Source organism: Elaeis guineensis, chromosome 2 (genome assembly GCF_000442705.2).
Source record: "Elaeis guineensis isolate ETL-2024a chromosome 2, EG11, whole genome shotgun sequence".
Taxonomy (NCBI): Eukaryota; Viridiplantae; Streptophyta; class Magnoliopsida; order Arecales; family Arecaceae; genus Elaeis; species Elaeis guineensis.
This window is the reverse complement of record NC_025994.2, coordinates 98,935,664-98,951,193: the sequence shown is the minus strand read 5'-3', so window position 1 is coordinate 98,951,193 and position 15,530 is coordinate 98,935,664. Positions and strand designations below refer to the sequence as shown.

The 15,530-nt window shown below is 48.9% G+C and overlaps 1 protein-coding gene across 1 annotated transcript in view; it reads right to left on the bottom strand.

The window, feature by feature from the left end:
* The window catches only part of LOC140850940 (uncharacterized), a 47,919-nt gene that overhangs the window by 31,980 nt on the left and 409 nt on the right, over positions 1-15,530 (bottom strand). Inside the window, exons 1-7 of the mRNA XM_073251220.1 lie at positions 14,643-15,530; positions 3,219-3,338; positions 2,977-3,140; positions 2,600-2,810; positions 1,723-1,960; positions 1,494-1,644; positions 1,105-1,405 (exon numbers count right to left, since the gene is read on the bottom strand). The exon at positions 14,643-15,530 is cut by the window's right edge and continues 409 nt beyond it. Coding sequence (XP_073107321.1) covers positions 1,105-1,405; positions 1,494-1,644; positions 1,723-1,960; positions 2,600-2,810; positions 2,977-3,140; positions 3,219-3,338; positions 14,643-15,530 — 2,073 coding nt within the window. The remainder of the gene's footprint in view (positions 1-1,104; positions 1,406-1,493; positions 1,645-1,722; positions 1,961-2,599; positions 2,811-2,976; positions 3,141-3,218; positions 3,339-14,642) is intronic.

The window sequence follows — 15,530 nt, the reverse complement described above, 5'->3', positions numbered from 1 at the left end:
GTTCCAATGAAAACTGTCCCCATTTGGAAATTAATAAGCTATGCCAACTTGCTCAAGTTCTCAAAGTCGCTACTTTTATCAACGGGGAAGAAAGTTGCTACCGTGTTGCATTTTACAATGGGCCCATAGCCTTTCAAGGTCAACAGTCTCTATTTGAGCACTTCTTCTTTTAAAATTTAGACGATTTATAGTCCTGCCATCTTTTGGCTGAATGATACTTTGTATTCTTAGCTTTTTTTTTCCATTATTAATAAAAAATTATCCAAATCATGTTGTAAACAGACAAGTAGAATAACGAAATAAGAAGGAAAAAGAGAAAAACGGAAGAAAAAGAGAAGAATAAGAGCACATAATTTTTATATGGTTTAGTTTATTAACCCATGTGCATGGGCAAAAAAGATGCAAAAGCTTCATTATAATAAGAAATAAAGATAATAGACCATAACATTTCCTCACAAACCTGAGGCCCCCAATACACCTAATCTTTTGGATGCTTAATTGCTCTCTTCCCATGGGATTACAAAAGATATATATATAAATAAGCTGATTTAGATTCAAACTGATATTTCTATAATAATCATATAATTAGTGTCATAAGTCAATTTAAACTTACACTGATGCCTAAAGTCAATTTAAATTCAATCTTTTAAACTTGTAAACTCAAAACGTACTCAACACACTCAAAGCCTGTTTAGATGTATAAGCCCAAAATCTCATGGGATTCGTGGGTTGAATCAACACAACCAATTAAATTGGGCAAGATTAAGCTTATTTTTATAAATACCCAAAGAAATACCACTCTAATAATTCTTTGGATTCTTACAAATATAGACTTAATGCAGTCTACCTTATCAAGTTGTCTCGATCCAACCCATGAATTCTATCAGATTTTGGGTTGAAATATCCAAACAAGCCCTTAATATAGCAAACTGCCAAAAATGGACCACTGATTTGTGATACAACACCTGAGATACAGGACTTGAGATAGTTGAGGACGACGAAGTTGTTCCATCAAAGTAATGCATAGTCATTGAAAGACCGAGAACTTTCATAGTTTGTTTCTGGTATGAGAAACTTTACGACCTCCATCTAATAGTCAACGACCTTCTACTATTGTAACTGATAATTTATTTATACTATCCAATTCTTTCTTGCTTTTTGATGACTCGACTTCAGAGGATGCTCTTGTTGGAAAAAAGCCAGGATGTTTTGGATCTGGCAAGGATGCATTTTTGCTGCCCAACATCAGTACCACAGAGGACATTGTCGGTCTGTCTTTTGGATGTTCTTGAACGCACAATAAGCCAACCTTTAAACAGTTCAAGACTTCCACCATGGAAATTGAATTACTGATTGATTCATCTACTAGTTTCAAGCAATTACCTTCCATCCATAAACTCCATGCCTGAAAAAAATATTACATCGCTATCATGATTTAAAGAAAAAAAATAGGAATATATGAATAGGATTTACTGTTCTTTTCCCAATCTTACATGTGCTAGAAGGTTTCCTTCATGCTCGGATATGGAAACCCCTCTATTCTTCTTGCCACTAATGATTTCAAGTACTAAGACACCAAAGCTAAAAACATCAGATTTCACTGAGAAGACACCATCCATGGCATACTCAGGAGACATGTATCCACTGCATTTATCATTAAGGTGGTTACAATTTTTTTCTGAAGAATAAATATCTCAATAATGAAAGGTAAATAATACTTACTATGTCCCCACAACTCTTTGAGTATTTAGTGTCGTCTCGTCCCCTCTAAATATTCTTGCCAAGCCAAAGTCTGATATTTTAGGATTCATATCTTCATCAAGAAGAATGTTGCTAGCTTTGAGATCCCTATGAATAATTCTAAGTCTAGAGTCTCGGTGTAGATAGAGAAGACCCTGAGCAATTCCTTCAATAATGTTGTAGCGGGTTTGCCAATCCAATAATGCAGCTTTATCTTTATCTGCCCAATGTTTGCTTTATGTTAGCCTTGCTTGCATCAATAATAAAGAAATGAAATATCTATCCACCTCAGTTTGATTTTTTTTTTTTAAATTGGTAGCAAATAAATCAAGCTTACACACCCGTTTAGCTTGTGAGTAAAACAAATTCTAACAAATATACTACTTAGAGTTTTTTTTTCTTTTCTTTTTTTTTGAAAGGAAAATATGCTAGTTAGAGTTAAAACCTGGCATTTACTTTTCTTCAAAGATTGATTACAATATGGCAATAGATTCAGAAGAATAATATGACATACTTAAGCTCCATGAAGTTGGCTACCTCCACAAGGCCAGCCACACTCTAATTGTCATGACTCAGACCTTTTAATTTTAGTTTAGAACGTGTCGTTTTGAGTGACCCTACTTAAAAGTTCATTTTCATATGATCAGTGTGCCCAACTATAGTGTCTTGATTTCCAGTAATCTTCCATTTTACCAGCAAAAGTGAGTTATTGATTCAAGGCAAAGGTTGGTATTTATTGAGCAAAATATTTTCTTGAACTCTTGAACTAAATATTACAAGGTATAATTATACTGTGATTTTCTTAATTTAATAAAGGACAGGAGACAAAGACAAAGAAGAGGGCAGAAGATTAACAAACCAAATAGGAAGGTGTCCAAGCTTTTATTAGGCATGTATTCATATACCAGCATCCTTTCCTCTCCCTGAGTGCAGCAACCTAGAAGCCGAACTAGATTTCGATGCTGAAGCTCGGCAATCAGCATCACTTCATTCATGAATTCATCAATGCCCTGCGCTGAAGTCTTTGAAAGCCTCTTCACGGCTATTTCTTGTTCCTCCCCAAGCTTTCCCTGAATTCACCGCATTCAGCATTGCTATACTTAAAAGAGTACTAAATCTAGAGGCAATATCAAACATTCAAAAGCCCTGAACGCAACATTGTGATTAGCACCCTACATCGACTGGGACCTACAAAGTGACATCGTACTAAACTCAGTTAGTAAACTAAGAAAATACCTGGTACACGGGGCCGAAGCCACCTTCTCCAAGCTTGTTTTTGATTGAGAAATTGTTGGTCGCTGCAATGATTGTCCCCAAATCAAATAAAGGAAGCTCCCAGTCCTTGCCTTCCTTGCATTTGTTGTTGCGGTGACCAGCGAAGGGAATGGCACCTAAGGAAGCTTTGCAGTAATCACAAATAATAAGTAATAACCACTCATGATGTTATGGTTACATATTATGAGGTGGACTAATTTTACCTGCTCTTCTCCTCTTTATCCAAGTGCAAATACCCACCGAAACAAACAGTAGAATCCCCACAACAAAGCCCACCACAATCCCAGCTATGGTACGTGAATGTGAGTGATCTGATCCTGGACCTGAAACATAATTAGGACCGTCATATAAGTGCATGATAAGCCTTTCTTTGTTTTCCGTTTTGGTTCTTCAGGAACTTTTTTTGTTTTTAGAGCATCAATAAGTCCCACATATAAATTGGAATGAATATTGGTTGCTCGACTTAGCCTGAGTTTGAAATGGGTGAGACCAAATTATCAATTATTTGGTTTGAGTTTGGGATTTTTACAAAACTTTTAAATGGGGACAAGACTGAAAGTTATAATTTGAGGCTAAAGCATCATGTTTTGAGCGACCCTACTTAAAGGTTCCTTTCAGATGAGTCTTCGTGGCCCAAAATGTCTAGGACTCTAAATCTAACTCCAAACTTGGTCAGAATTTACTCAAGCCTAGCCTGTGGTCCATTCGGAAGGCATTCCAGCCCGACGTGCCTATGGGTAGCCTGGACCCGCTTCCAGTCCTACCATGTATAGTTGGATGTAGGATTATTCTATGGGTATAATAAGAGCTGTGTGTAAAGGTAAGAAAAAGAGTTTCTATTAGGATTTAAATGGGAAACGTGATTGTTTTAAAAATATAAATAAATAAAAATGCTACTGTAAGAGTCTTAGTGTAAAACTATGAAATATAAAAAATTCATTCGAGCAATCATATATTTTGGAACATGTTTAGCTGTTCATGGGCAAAAACAGGACCTAGTCCATCTGCAATCCATGCAAGGGAAGACATGATTCATACCCTACTACAAATAGGGCTGGAAATAGGTCTAGCCAAGTGAGGCCCATCGAGCCAGGCCGACTGCAGGTTGGCTATGGGCAAGGCTTAAAAGAGCTCATATCATATTTGGGCTTAAATATAGAAGCCGTTTATTTTTCAAACAAAACTTGAGTGGCTAGGCCCAACTTGAGTCCAATTTTCAAAAAGGCCCGAAATGGAGCCAAAATTCAAGGCTATCATCCTCAATGTATAGTCATTCAGTCCGACAAAAAATTATCACATGGTCCAAGTTCAGTCCACCAATCCAAATCTCAGGGCATAAATGCGGCGGATAACATGCACCCTGTTGGTGCAAAAATCTACTTGCGCCGGAGAAGCTGGAGTCGGAGAAGTCGCGGTCGCCGCCGGGAACTGCAAAGGAAGTCTAAACCGGAGGTGGGATTGCTCCGGCAAGATCCTCCGACGCTCAAGTCAGTTCTCTGCCTCAACAAGAATGGAGTGCTCGAACGGAGAATTTAGCAGAGTTTTGAGATAAGAAATGAGCTTATAGGATAACGTATCTGGGTCCCCCTTTTATAGGCGGAGGAGGTAACGGATTGATGGCGACGTTTGTAACCGTCTGGTAGTGGGCCGCTCATAGTCAGGGGGACTTTATTGCGAAGGGTAGTGGAGCGGAATCGTGGCTACCGCCGTAGCTCGCCACGTGGAATCAGTTGCGAGGAGTGGAGCAGGATCGTGGCCGTTATTGCGGCCTGCCATGAAATAGTGGAGTCACGCAACACCTGCCGCAGGGAGCGGAGCAGAATCATGACCGTTGATACAGCCTGTCAGAGAGTAATGGGGTCGCGCAGGGTCCGCCGCAGAGAGTGGAGCAGGGCTGCGACCGTTACTGTGGCCTGTCAGGGAGTGGTGGAGCTGCGCGGAATCCGCCGTAGGAAATGTAGCAAAATCGTGGCCGTGATTGTGGCCTGGGAGTGCTGATCTGTCGGCTGAAGTTCGACAGTGGTCGGAGTCCGGCCACCGTAGAGGTCCGGACGAAGACTGTCTGCAGCCGTTGGAACTGAGGACGGAGCCCGGCTCCCGTAGGAGTCCGGGCGAAGTCTTCCTGCAATCAAGGTTAAAGGCGAAGTCCGGCTCCCGTCGGAGTCCGGACAAGGCTTACCAGCAGTTAACGTTGAGGACGAAGTCCGGCTCCCGTGGGAGTCCGGGCGAAGTTTTCCTGCAGTCAAGGTTAAAGGCGAAGTCCGGCTCCCGTAGGAGTCCGGACGGGGCTTACCAGCAGTTGACGCTGAGGACGGAGCCCGGCTCCCGTAGGAGTCCGGGCGGAGCTGTCTTGTAGTCGATGTCGGGGGCGGAGCCCGGCTTCCGTAGGAGTCCGGGCGGAGTCTGCTTGCGGCTGAAGTTGTTGGTGTCGAAGATGAAGCCCGGCTCCCATAAGAGTCCGGGCGGAGTCTCCCTGCAATTAAAGTCAGAGGGGAGGTCCGGCTCCCGTAGGAGTCCGAACGAGGCCTACCGGCGGTTGATGCTGAGGACGGAGCCCGGCTCCCGTAGGAGTCCGGGCGGAGCTGTCCTGTAGTCGATGTCGGCGGCGGAGCCCGACTCCCGTAGGAGTCCGGGCGGAGTCTGCTCGTAGCTGTTGGAGTTGTCGGTGACGGAGCCCGGCTCCCGTAGGAGTCCGGGCGGAGTTGTCATGTAGTCGATTCCACTGAGGACTTCGGCTGTGGGTATTTTATACCCAACACTAGTCCCCCTACTTTCGAGTTTGAATCTCGAACGTAGGAAGTACAGAGGGATGGGCACAGCCGAAGCCGTCCCCTCGCATCCTGTGCACTGCCGCCCCCAAATATTTTGGCATTTAATGTGTGCACGTCAGAGCCCATTTTTCGGTGAAGGCGACCTGAAGAGTCTTTTCGGAACCCCTGCCAGAACGCGATCCCAAGCGTCATGCTACGAAAATTCGTGAACGGTCAACCCTCGATAGCGGTGAAGGTGACATGCGGGACGCGTGGCATGCACCAGTTGGCCCAGGAGCACCTGCCGCCATAACTGCGCTAGGATCCGTCGGCTATTTAAACCCCCTAATCTTCCTTCATGGCCTCATCCTGTCGATAGGATGGTACATTTCTTTCACCTGAGAGCCTAGCTACTCAGCTACTTCCCTTGCACCAGTCCCTGCCTTCTTCAGCCCCCCGCTTCTTCTCTGAGGGTTCCCACACCATGTCTTCTACCCCGGAGGCCCTCCTTGAAGGGATATCTAGGGCTTGGAGGAAGGCGAGGAGGAGAACAGCGATCGGTGAGGATCCCCGTCGTTTCAGAGGAGGCTCAAGGAAGAATTCCTTCAACAACAGGGGTTTAATAACGGGGGCCGCCGATAAAGTTATTCTGCCCGAGAATTTCGGAGTAGCAAGGCGGGGTGATACCGGTCAAGAGAGTAGAGCCGCCGTCACAAGCTGTGGCGGGATCCTTGATGCCGTCGGGGCCGAGGGACCAGAAGCGGTCGGCGTCGATGGTGGGGTAGTGGAACTTGTTGCGGGGACGGTGGAAGTAGCGCATGCCGACCTTGCCGGAACATGTTGGGAGGCGGCTGTCGCGGAGCATTCGGAGGTGGAGCATATCCTTGACATCGCCGCTGCCTCCAAAGTGACTCCGGCTCTTCTTGAAACAGGTCTTCGTCACTGCCGTCGTTGCCTTTACAGCCCCCGAAAATCTATCCCACCCTTTTCCCCCTAGGGTTGGGATTTCGGAGATGGAGTGAAGTGAGACGGGACGAGAGCCGATAGGTCTGCTACACGCACTGGAGAACGCGGCTGAGGAGGACAGAGACGGGAAGAGGAGTTCGTAGCTTGGAGCGGCCTCTGGTATATCCTTTCCAAGCCGTACTCGCGAGGCTCGCAATGATGTATATCTCTTTTTTTTTTTTTTTCCCCCCGACCCACCGGGTCCTGTAACGTATATCTTATTAAATGAAGAGAAAATTTTGTTACCTTGTCTGTACCTTGCATCGAATAGTTGTCTGTCGAACTTCTTCATTTTTCTTTTGTCTTTTTCACGTCGTCTTAAGGTCATCAACGACCTCTTTTATTCGTGCAGGGTTGTTATTTGCCGAGCTCCTTTTCGACTTTTACGCCGTTCGAGGATACCCGGTTGTCATTCTGTCAATGGCTGCAGGTTCGCTTGGGGTCATTCGGGTCCGGGGTCCCTCCCAAGGTTTGAATTCGAGGATCCGAGCCTCTGTCACCCTCGGGCGCTGTTTGTTTTCCAATCGTCACTGTTGCAATCCATTGCCTTCTTTTTTCGCTTGGAGTCTTTCTCCGCTAAGGCCGAGGCGAAGTTCGGCTCCCGTGGGAGTCCAAACGGAGAATCCCTCTCGGAGTTAGAGTTGTGGGCGGAGCCCGGCTCCTGTAGGAGTCCGGGCGGAGCCTTTCTCGGCATCGTGGACAGAGCCCGGCTCCTGTAGGAGTCGGGGCGAAGTCTTCCTGCAATCAAAGTCATAGGCGAAGTCCGGCTCCCGTAGGAGTCCGGTCAAGGCTTACCGGTAGTCGCTGTTGTCGGCGGAGTCCAGCTCCCGTAGGAGTCCGAGCGGAGCTGTCCTGTAGTCGATGTCGGTGATGGAACCCGGCTCCCGTAGGAGTCCAGGCGGAGCCGTCATGTAGTCAAAGTCGGTGACGAAGCCCGGCTCCCGTAGGAGTCCGGGCTGGGCTTACCACCGGTCGAAGTTGCTCAAGCTAGGGCAAGGCTTTCCTCTTGGGGGGGTGGCGCATATGGGCATTGCAGGGCCTCTCCCCCCCATCCGGTCTAAAAGAGCCGGGCCTTTAACTTTGTTCATGTCAGGACGAGGTCCTCCTCCTGCTCCTGACATGGTTGCTGGGGCACATATGGGTGTTGTAGGGCCTCTCCCCCCATCCGGTCTGAATGGAACCGGGCCTTCGACTTTGCTCAAGTTAGGGCGAGGTTCTCCTCCTGTCCCTAACAGGGCTGTGGGGGCACATATGGGCGTTGTAAGGCCTCTCCCCCAATCCGGTCTAAATGAAACCGGGCATTCGACTTTGCTCAAGTTAGGGCGAGGTTCTCCTCCTGTCCCTAACAGGGCTGTGGGGGCACATATGGGCGTTGTAAGGCCTCTCCCCCCATCCGGTCTAAATGAAACCGGGCCTTCGACTTTGCTCAAGTTAGGGCGAGGTTCTCCTCCTGTCCCTAACAGGGCTGTGGGGGCACATATGGGCGTTGTAAGGCCTCTCCCCCCATCCGGTCTAAATGGAACCGGGCCTTCAGCTTTATGAGGTTGCCCTTTTGTTTTTGATACAGTTTATTTGAATTATCCAAAGACGTATGGGTATGCGATCATTGATTAAAGTGAAGTTACTGGTAGTACATCCGCAAGTTTTCTGAGCTCCATGGTCGTGGGAGGTCGGCCCCTCCGAGCTCCTTAAGATAATAAGTTCCGGGCCGGACTACTTCTTTGACCTCATAAGGTCCCTCCCAGTTTGGGACGAGCTTCTCCCGGTCCTGAGGTTGCGAGACAGCAGATCGTCGAAGCACTAGATCTCCCACTTTAAAGGCTTTGTTCTTGACCCGGGCGTTGTAATATCGAGCAACTTTTTGTCTGTAGGCTGCCATTCGAACCTGAGCGATCTCCCGTCTTTCTTCCAGCAGGTCGAGGTTGGCTCTAAGACCTTGTGAATTTTGGTGTTGGTCGAATGCCACGACTCGTGCCGACGGGAGTTTAAGCTCGATCGGGATGACGGCTTCCGTTCCGAAGGCTAAAGCAAAGGGGGTCTCCCCCGTAGGTAACCTCTGGGTAGTTCGATACGCCCATAGCACATGATAAAGCTCGTCCGTCCAAGTTTCTTTTGCTTTTTCAAGCCTTGTCTTAATCCCCTGCAAAAGGGTTCTGTTAGTCACCTCAGCTTCGCCGTTCGCCTGAGGATGGGCTACTGAAGTGAAGTGGTGGGAGATGTTTAGATCTTCACAGAATTCGGCGAATCTTGCTCCCGCGAATTATCGTCCATTATCAGTGATTAGGGTTCTAGGTAAACCGAACCTGCACACAATTGACTTTCAGACGAAATCTTGCACTTTCGCTTCTGTGATTTTTGCTAGTGGTTCGGCTTCAACCCATTTGGTGAAGTAGTCGATCGCTACAAGGAGGAACTTCCTCTGTCCGGACGCCATGGGAAAGGGGCCAAGGATGTCCATCCCCCACTGTGCAAAAGGCCATGGGGCACTCAAAGGTGTGAGCTCGGTGGCGGGCTGTCTCTGGACGTTGGCGTATCTCTGGCATCGATCGCACTTTTTGACATACTCAATCGAATCATGATGCATCGTTGGCCAGTAGTATCCTTGGCGGAGTAACTTGTGGGATAAAGATCTGGCTCCCAAATGGCTTCCGCAAGCTCCCTCGTGCACTTCCCACAAAGCGTAGTCAGCTTTCGAGGGTCGGAGGCATCTTAAGAGGGGCAAGGAGTATGATCTTTTGTACAATTTGCCCTCATAAAGGATGTACCGAGAGACTTGATTTCGGAGCTTCTAAGCTTCTTTCGCATCCTGAGGGAGAACTCCATCTCTGAGATAGGTTATCAGCGGGTTGACCTACCTGGGCTCGTGGTCGACCTTCATTACGGGCTGCGATTCTTCCGTACTCGGATGTTTCAGAACTTCAAAAAGGATGCCTTTGGGCAATTCGGCCGGGACCGATGTCGCCAACTTGGAGAGAAGATCGGCTCTGGTATTCTCCAGCCTTGGAATCTGCCTAATGTCGAAACTGCTAAAGGCGGGGGTAAGCTCTTTTACTTTCTCAAGATATTTGGTCATACTGTCCTCCCGCGCTTCATAACTCCCGCTGACTTGTCCCACCACTAGTTGGGAGTCACTATGTACCCGGAGTTGACCTATTCCCAGCTTTTTGGCGATCCTTAATCCTGCGATCGGAGCTTCATATTCTGCTCCATTGTTTGTTGCGAAAACTCGAAACGCAGAGCGTACTCTGCGATGACTCCCTCCGGGCTGACCAAAATCAGGCCTGCACCCGCACCCGCCATGTTGAAAGATCCGTCCACATAGAGGGTCCAAAAGCAATCGGAGGGATTGGCTTCTTCGTTGGGGGAATTCGGTTGAGACTTTAGGTCGTCACCCTTGCTTTGCTCAGGTTCGGCCTCCTTTGGGATGGTGCACTCCACTATGAAATCTGCCAATATTTTGACCTTTACTGCTGGTCTAAGTCTGTAGTTGATGTCGAATTCTGTGAGCTCGATCGCCCATTTTGCCATTCTTTCGGAGGCGTCAGCCCGGTGCAAAACCGCCTTGATCGGCTGATCGGTGAGTAGCGTCACGGTGTGCCCTTGAAAGTAGGGTCGGAGCCTCCGAGCTGCAACCAACAAGGCGTAGGTCAGTTTTTCTAATTTGGTGTACCTGCTCTCGGCGTCCCTTAGCGTGCGGCTAATGTAGTAGACTGGTCGCTGGACTTTCGTTTCTTCTTTGATAAGGACGGCCGCAAGGGCCATGAGAGAGATCGCCAGGTATAAAAATAATTCCTCCCCAGGTTCAGGCTTTGCCAGCAGCGGGGGTAGGCTGAGGTAGTTTTTTAATTCTTCGAACGCCTGTTGGCATTCAGAGGTCCAACAGAAGTTCTTCGGCTGCTTGAGGGTTTGAAAGAAGGGCAAACATCGTTCAGCCGACCTCGCGACGAAGCGATTAAGAGCCGCTATCCTCCCTGTGAGGCGCTGAACCTCCTTGATCGACTTTGGGGCGGTCATCTCTTGGATAGCGCAAATTTTCTCTGGATTGGCCTCAATCCCGCGCCCTGATACCATGAAGCTCAGGAATTTCCCTGAGGTTACCCCAAAAGCGCATTTAGTTGGGTTCAGCTTCATTCTGTACTTTCGAAGAGCGTCAAAGGTTTTCTCAAGGTCGGCGACATGATCTCTGGAGGACTTGCTTTTTACAAGCATATCGTCCACGTAGACCTCCATGTTTCGGCCGATCTGCTCTTTGAAAATTTTGTTCACTAGCCGTTGGTAGGTTGCGCCCGCATTCTTGAGGCCGAATGGCATGACCCTGTAGCAGTAGAGGCCGCGATTAGTGATGAAAGCTATCTTTTCTTCATCTTCTGACGCCATTCTAATTTGATTATAGCCGGAGAACGCGTCCATAAAAGTGAGGAGCTCATGGCCTGAGGTAGCGTCAACCAATTGATCGATTCTGGGCAGGGGGTAGCTGTCCTTTGGACAAGTCTTATTCAGCTTTTTGAAGTCTATACACATCCTCCACTTGCCGTTTGCTTTCTTGACCAAAACAACATTGAAAATCCAATCAAGATAATTGACTTCCTTAATGAATCCGACCTTGAGAAGCTTATCCACTTCCTCAGCTATCACCCTCTGTCTCTCTGGGGCATGATTTCAGATTTTTTTTTTGTCGGTCGATGCTTAGGATCGACCACCAGACGATGTTCCATGACTTCCGTGTCAATCCCTGGCATGTCCGCCGGAACTCAAGCAAAAACTCCGCATTCCTTCAGAGGAAATCAATAAGATGCGTCCGCACCTCCTCCCCCAGGCTGGAGCCAATTAACACCACATGCTCCGCGTTCCCATCATTCAGGGGGACTGGTACCAGATCTTCGATTGGGTCGCCCCTTTCTTCGGTGAGGTCGTCGCGAGCATCCAATCCATCGACGGGATAGGGGTCAGCCCGGTCGCTTCTTTGCAAGGCAATGTTGTAGCAATGTCTGGCCAGGGCTTGGTCTCCCCGGACCTCTCCGATCCCCTGGTTGGTGGGGAACTTCAATTTCAAATGGTAGGTTGAAACGACAGCTCTGAGAGCATTGAGGCCGGGTCGGCCAAGGATTGCATTGTAAGTGGATGGCGCCTTTACCACCAAGAAATTCACCAGAGCCCTGGACTGCTTTGGATGCTGACCCGCGGCCACAGTCAGAGCTATCATTCCCTCCGTCAGAACGGTGTCACTGGTAAACCCTATCAAGGGGGAGCAAATCGGTCTCAGATGACCGCCAAGAGCAGACATCCTTGAAAAGGCATCGTAGAACAAGATGTCGGCCGAACTTTCGTTGTCGATGAGAATGCGACGGATATCGTAATTTGCTATATTCAGAGAAACTACGACCGCGTCATTATGAGGGAATTGGACTCTCTGGGTGTCTTCTTCGATAAAAGTTATGGGCTCTTCAACTTTTTGCCGCTTGGAGGATGCAGCTGGTATGTTGGTTGCCTCTTGCCGGGATTCCCCCGAGATGGCATTGATGGAATCCGACAGGGGCCGGTCATCCGGCCACTCCTTATCGGCGACCATAGCCGGAGGCAGTTGTGCAAAGGCCTCGTGAGAAGGCATCGGATGAGGGAAGGAGGAGTGGATGTCGGAAAAGATGGCCGGAAGTGGATCCGTTGAGCGCTCCTTTAAGAACAAGGGTACTGTGGAGGTTCCGCCCTCCTTCTAGCGCCAATCCTGTTGGTGTAAAAATCTGCTTGCGCCGGAGAAGCTGGAGTCGGGGAAGTTGCGGTCGCCGCCGGGACCTGCAAAGGAAGTCTAAATCAGAGGTGGGGTTGCTCCGGCAAGACCCTCCGACGCTCAAGTCAGTTCTCTGCCTCAACAAGAATGGAGTGCTCGAACGGAGAATTTAGCAGAGTTTTGAGATAAGAAATGAGCTTATAGGATAACGAATCTGGGTCCCCCTTTTATAGGCGGAGGAGGTAACAGATTGATGGCGACGTTTGTAACCGTCTGGTAGTGGGCCGCTCGTAGTCAGGGGGACTTTATTGCGAAGGGTAGTGGAGCGGAATCGTGGCTACCGCCGTAGCTCGCCACGTGAAATCATTTGCGAGGAGTGGAGCAGGATCGTGGCCGTTATTGCGGCCTGCCATGAAATAGTAGAGTCACGCAACACCTGCCGCAGGGAGCGGAGCAGAATCATGACCGTTGATACAGCCTGTCAGAGAGTAATGGGGTCGCGCAAGGTCCGCCGCAGAGAGTGGAGCAGGGCTGCGACCGTTACTGTGGCCTGTCAGGGAGTGGTGGAGCTGCGCGGAATCCGCCGCAGAAAATGTAGCAGAATCGTGGCCGTGATTGTGGCCTGGGAGTGCTGATCTGTCGGCAGTGGTCGGAGTCCGGCCACCGTAGAGGTCCGGACGAAGACTGTCTGCGGCCGTTGGAACTGAGGACGGAGCCCGGCTCCCGTAGGAGTCCGGGCGAAGTCTTCCTGCAATCAAGGTTAAAGACGAAGTCCGGCTCCCGTCGGAGTCCGGACAAGGCTTACCAGCAGTTAACGTTGAGGACGAAGCCCGGCTCCCGTGGGAGTCCGGGCGAAGTTTTCCTGCAGTCAAGGTTAAAGGCGAAGTCCGGCTCCCGTAGGAGTCCGGACGGGGCTTACCAGCAGTTGACGCTGAGGACGGAGCCCGACTCCCGTAGGAGTCCGGGCGGAGCTGTCCTGTAGTCGATGTCGGGGGCGGAGCCCGACTCCCGTAGGAGTCCGGGCGGAGTCTGCTTGCGGCTGAAGTTGTTGGCGTCGAGGATGAAGCCCGGCTCCCATAAGAGTCCGGGCGGAGTCTCCCTGCAATTAAAGTCAGAGGGGAGGTCTGGCTCCCGTAGGAGTCCGGACGAGGCCTACCGGCGGTTGATGCTGAGGACGGAGCCCGGCTCCCGTAGGAGTCCGGGCGGAGCTGTCCTGTAGTCGATGTCGGCGGCGGAGTCCGGCTCCCGTAGGAGTTCGGACGGAGTCTGCTCGTAGCTGTTGGAGTTGTCGGTGACGGAGCCCGACTCCCGTAGGAGTCCGGACGGAGTTGTCATGTAGTCGATTCCACTGAGGACTTCGGCTGTGGGTATTTTATACCCAACACACCCCTTGTTTGATCTTGAATTGTTTAAACACAAGGAAGTAATGGGGCTAGTTACTACTGGGCTGGTCCAGTGGTCCGTCTAATAAGTAAACCAGTCTGAGCCTATTTTGTGGCTTAACTAGCTTGATCATTATTCTGGAAAAATTCGTCAGATGGTTGCTAACGTAAACATATAGCATTCCATCAAAAAAAGTGAAGCTACAAAATGAAAGATTAAACTTCAAGTGGGTTTGAACTAGCTCAGTTTTCAGCCCTAATGGATTATTTGGGCCAGCCCAATCATGTTCCGGTCAGATCTGAGTTTGTGCTAAGGCCGGGCTCTTGCTGGAATTATTTTCAAAAGCTTCTAGGGATAAGCTACAGAAAAAGAAAAAGAGAAATTGAGATGGAGTCGGAAAGAGAAGTGGGCCCAGCCCATTTCAAGTCCCAACCACTACCCAGCTCAATTTTCAAAATTACGATAAAGGAGCCGACACTAAAGTCAAAAAGTCGGCGTCCGAGTTAGCACCTATCGGTGTGTCTGCTATAGCTAACAAATGTGCAAAACCCGACTGACACCAAACAATACAAACTCGGCTACATACATCCTATTGACGGTACAAGTCCACCCTTGAACCAGTATAAACTGGCACAGCATCGAATTCGACACCAGCATCGGAACCGACGATGCAGACATCTGCCAATTTCCAGCTTGCGCTGATCCAATGTAATAAATCTTTTTAGTGTTCATTTGCTGACCTCAATAAATAAAACAGTACATACCTAGATCAGCTGCTGCTAGTCGGACATAGAGATCCTGTCCACCAAAGGAATACACTCTAATATCAGTGAGCTCCGTTGTCCAAATTATGCAGCCGGTCCCATTCACATCAGCACTAGCATAGGCCGTGCATGAACAATTTCTCAAGCAAGTAGCCCTACACTCATCCAGTCCCATGCTCCTGTCCATCGTCGACCTGGATGTGTCCGGCAGCTTTACCTCCTTTATCGTCACAAACCCATCAGTCCCGCTCCGACAGTCCAGCTCCGTCATCCTAGCACACCCATCTTTTCCATCTCTAAGGTTCCAATTTGTTGGCGACCTAGGCTTAAACCCCTGCAAGCAACTACACATTGGTGAGTCGTCCATATTACAGATCCCGTAAGCCCCACACTGTGTCATATGCTCGCATTGGTCTTTTGGCTCAGACATGTAGATGCTCCACATTTGGCTGTCATCAATCCAGACAAGGCGTTGGACAACACCAGTGTAGTTCACGGTAACCCTTACGATGAACGACGTGCTGGTGGTGTTGTACATGTAGAAGACCTCGTCATTCTTCATGACAAAGGCCAGTATGAAGATATTATAGCGCAATATATCCGGGACGCCACTAAAGATTTTCCCGTTCCATGGCCCGCCTCGCCACAGCCAGTCTGAGCCTTCCCACAAAATCAACTGGGGGTCGCCATGGAGATCCACAGCCATGGTGTAGGGGCCTGGCGCTGGGTCGGTAGGACTGATCCATGATGTGAGGTTTCGATTGAGGCCACTCGTTAGGTTCCACCCCAATTTCATCCCGGGGAGCAGAGTGTCGGAAGGGTAGTCGAAGCTCTGCCATGCAAAGCTCCCGGAAACATTAGCTTCTTTAACGATGAAATTGCCGTCGT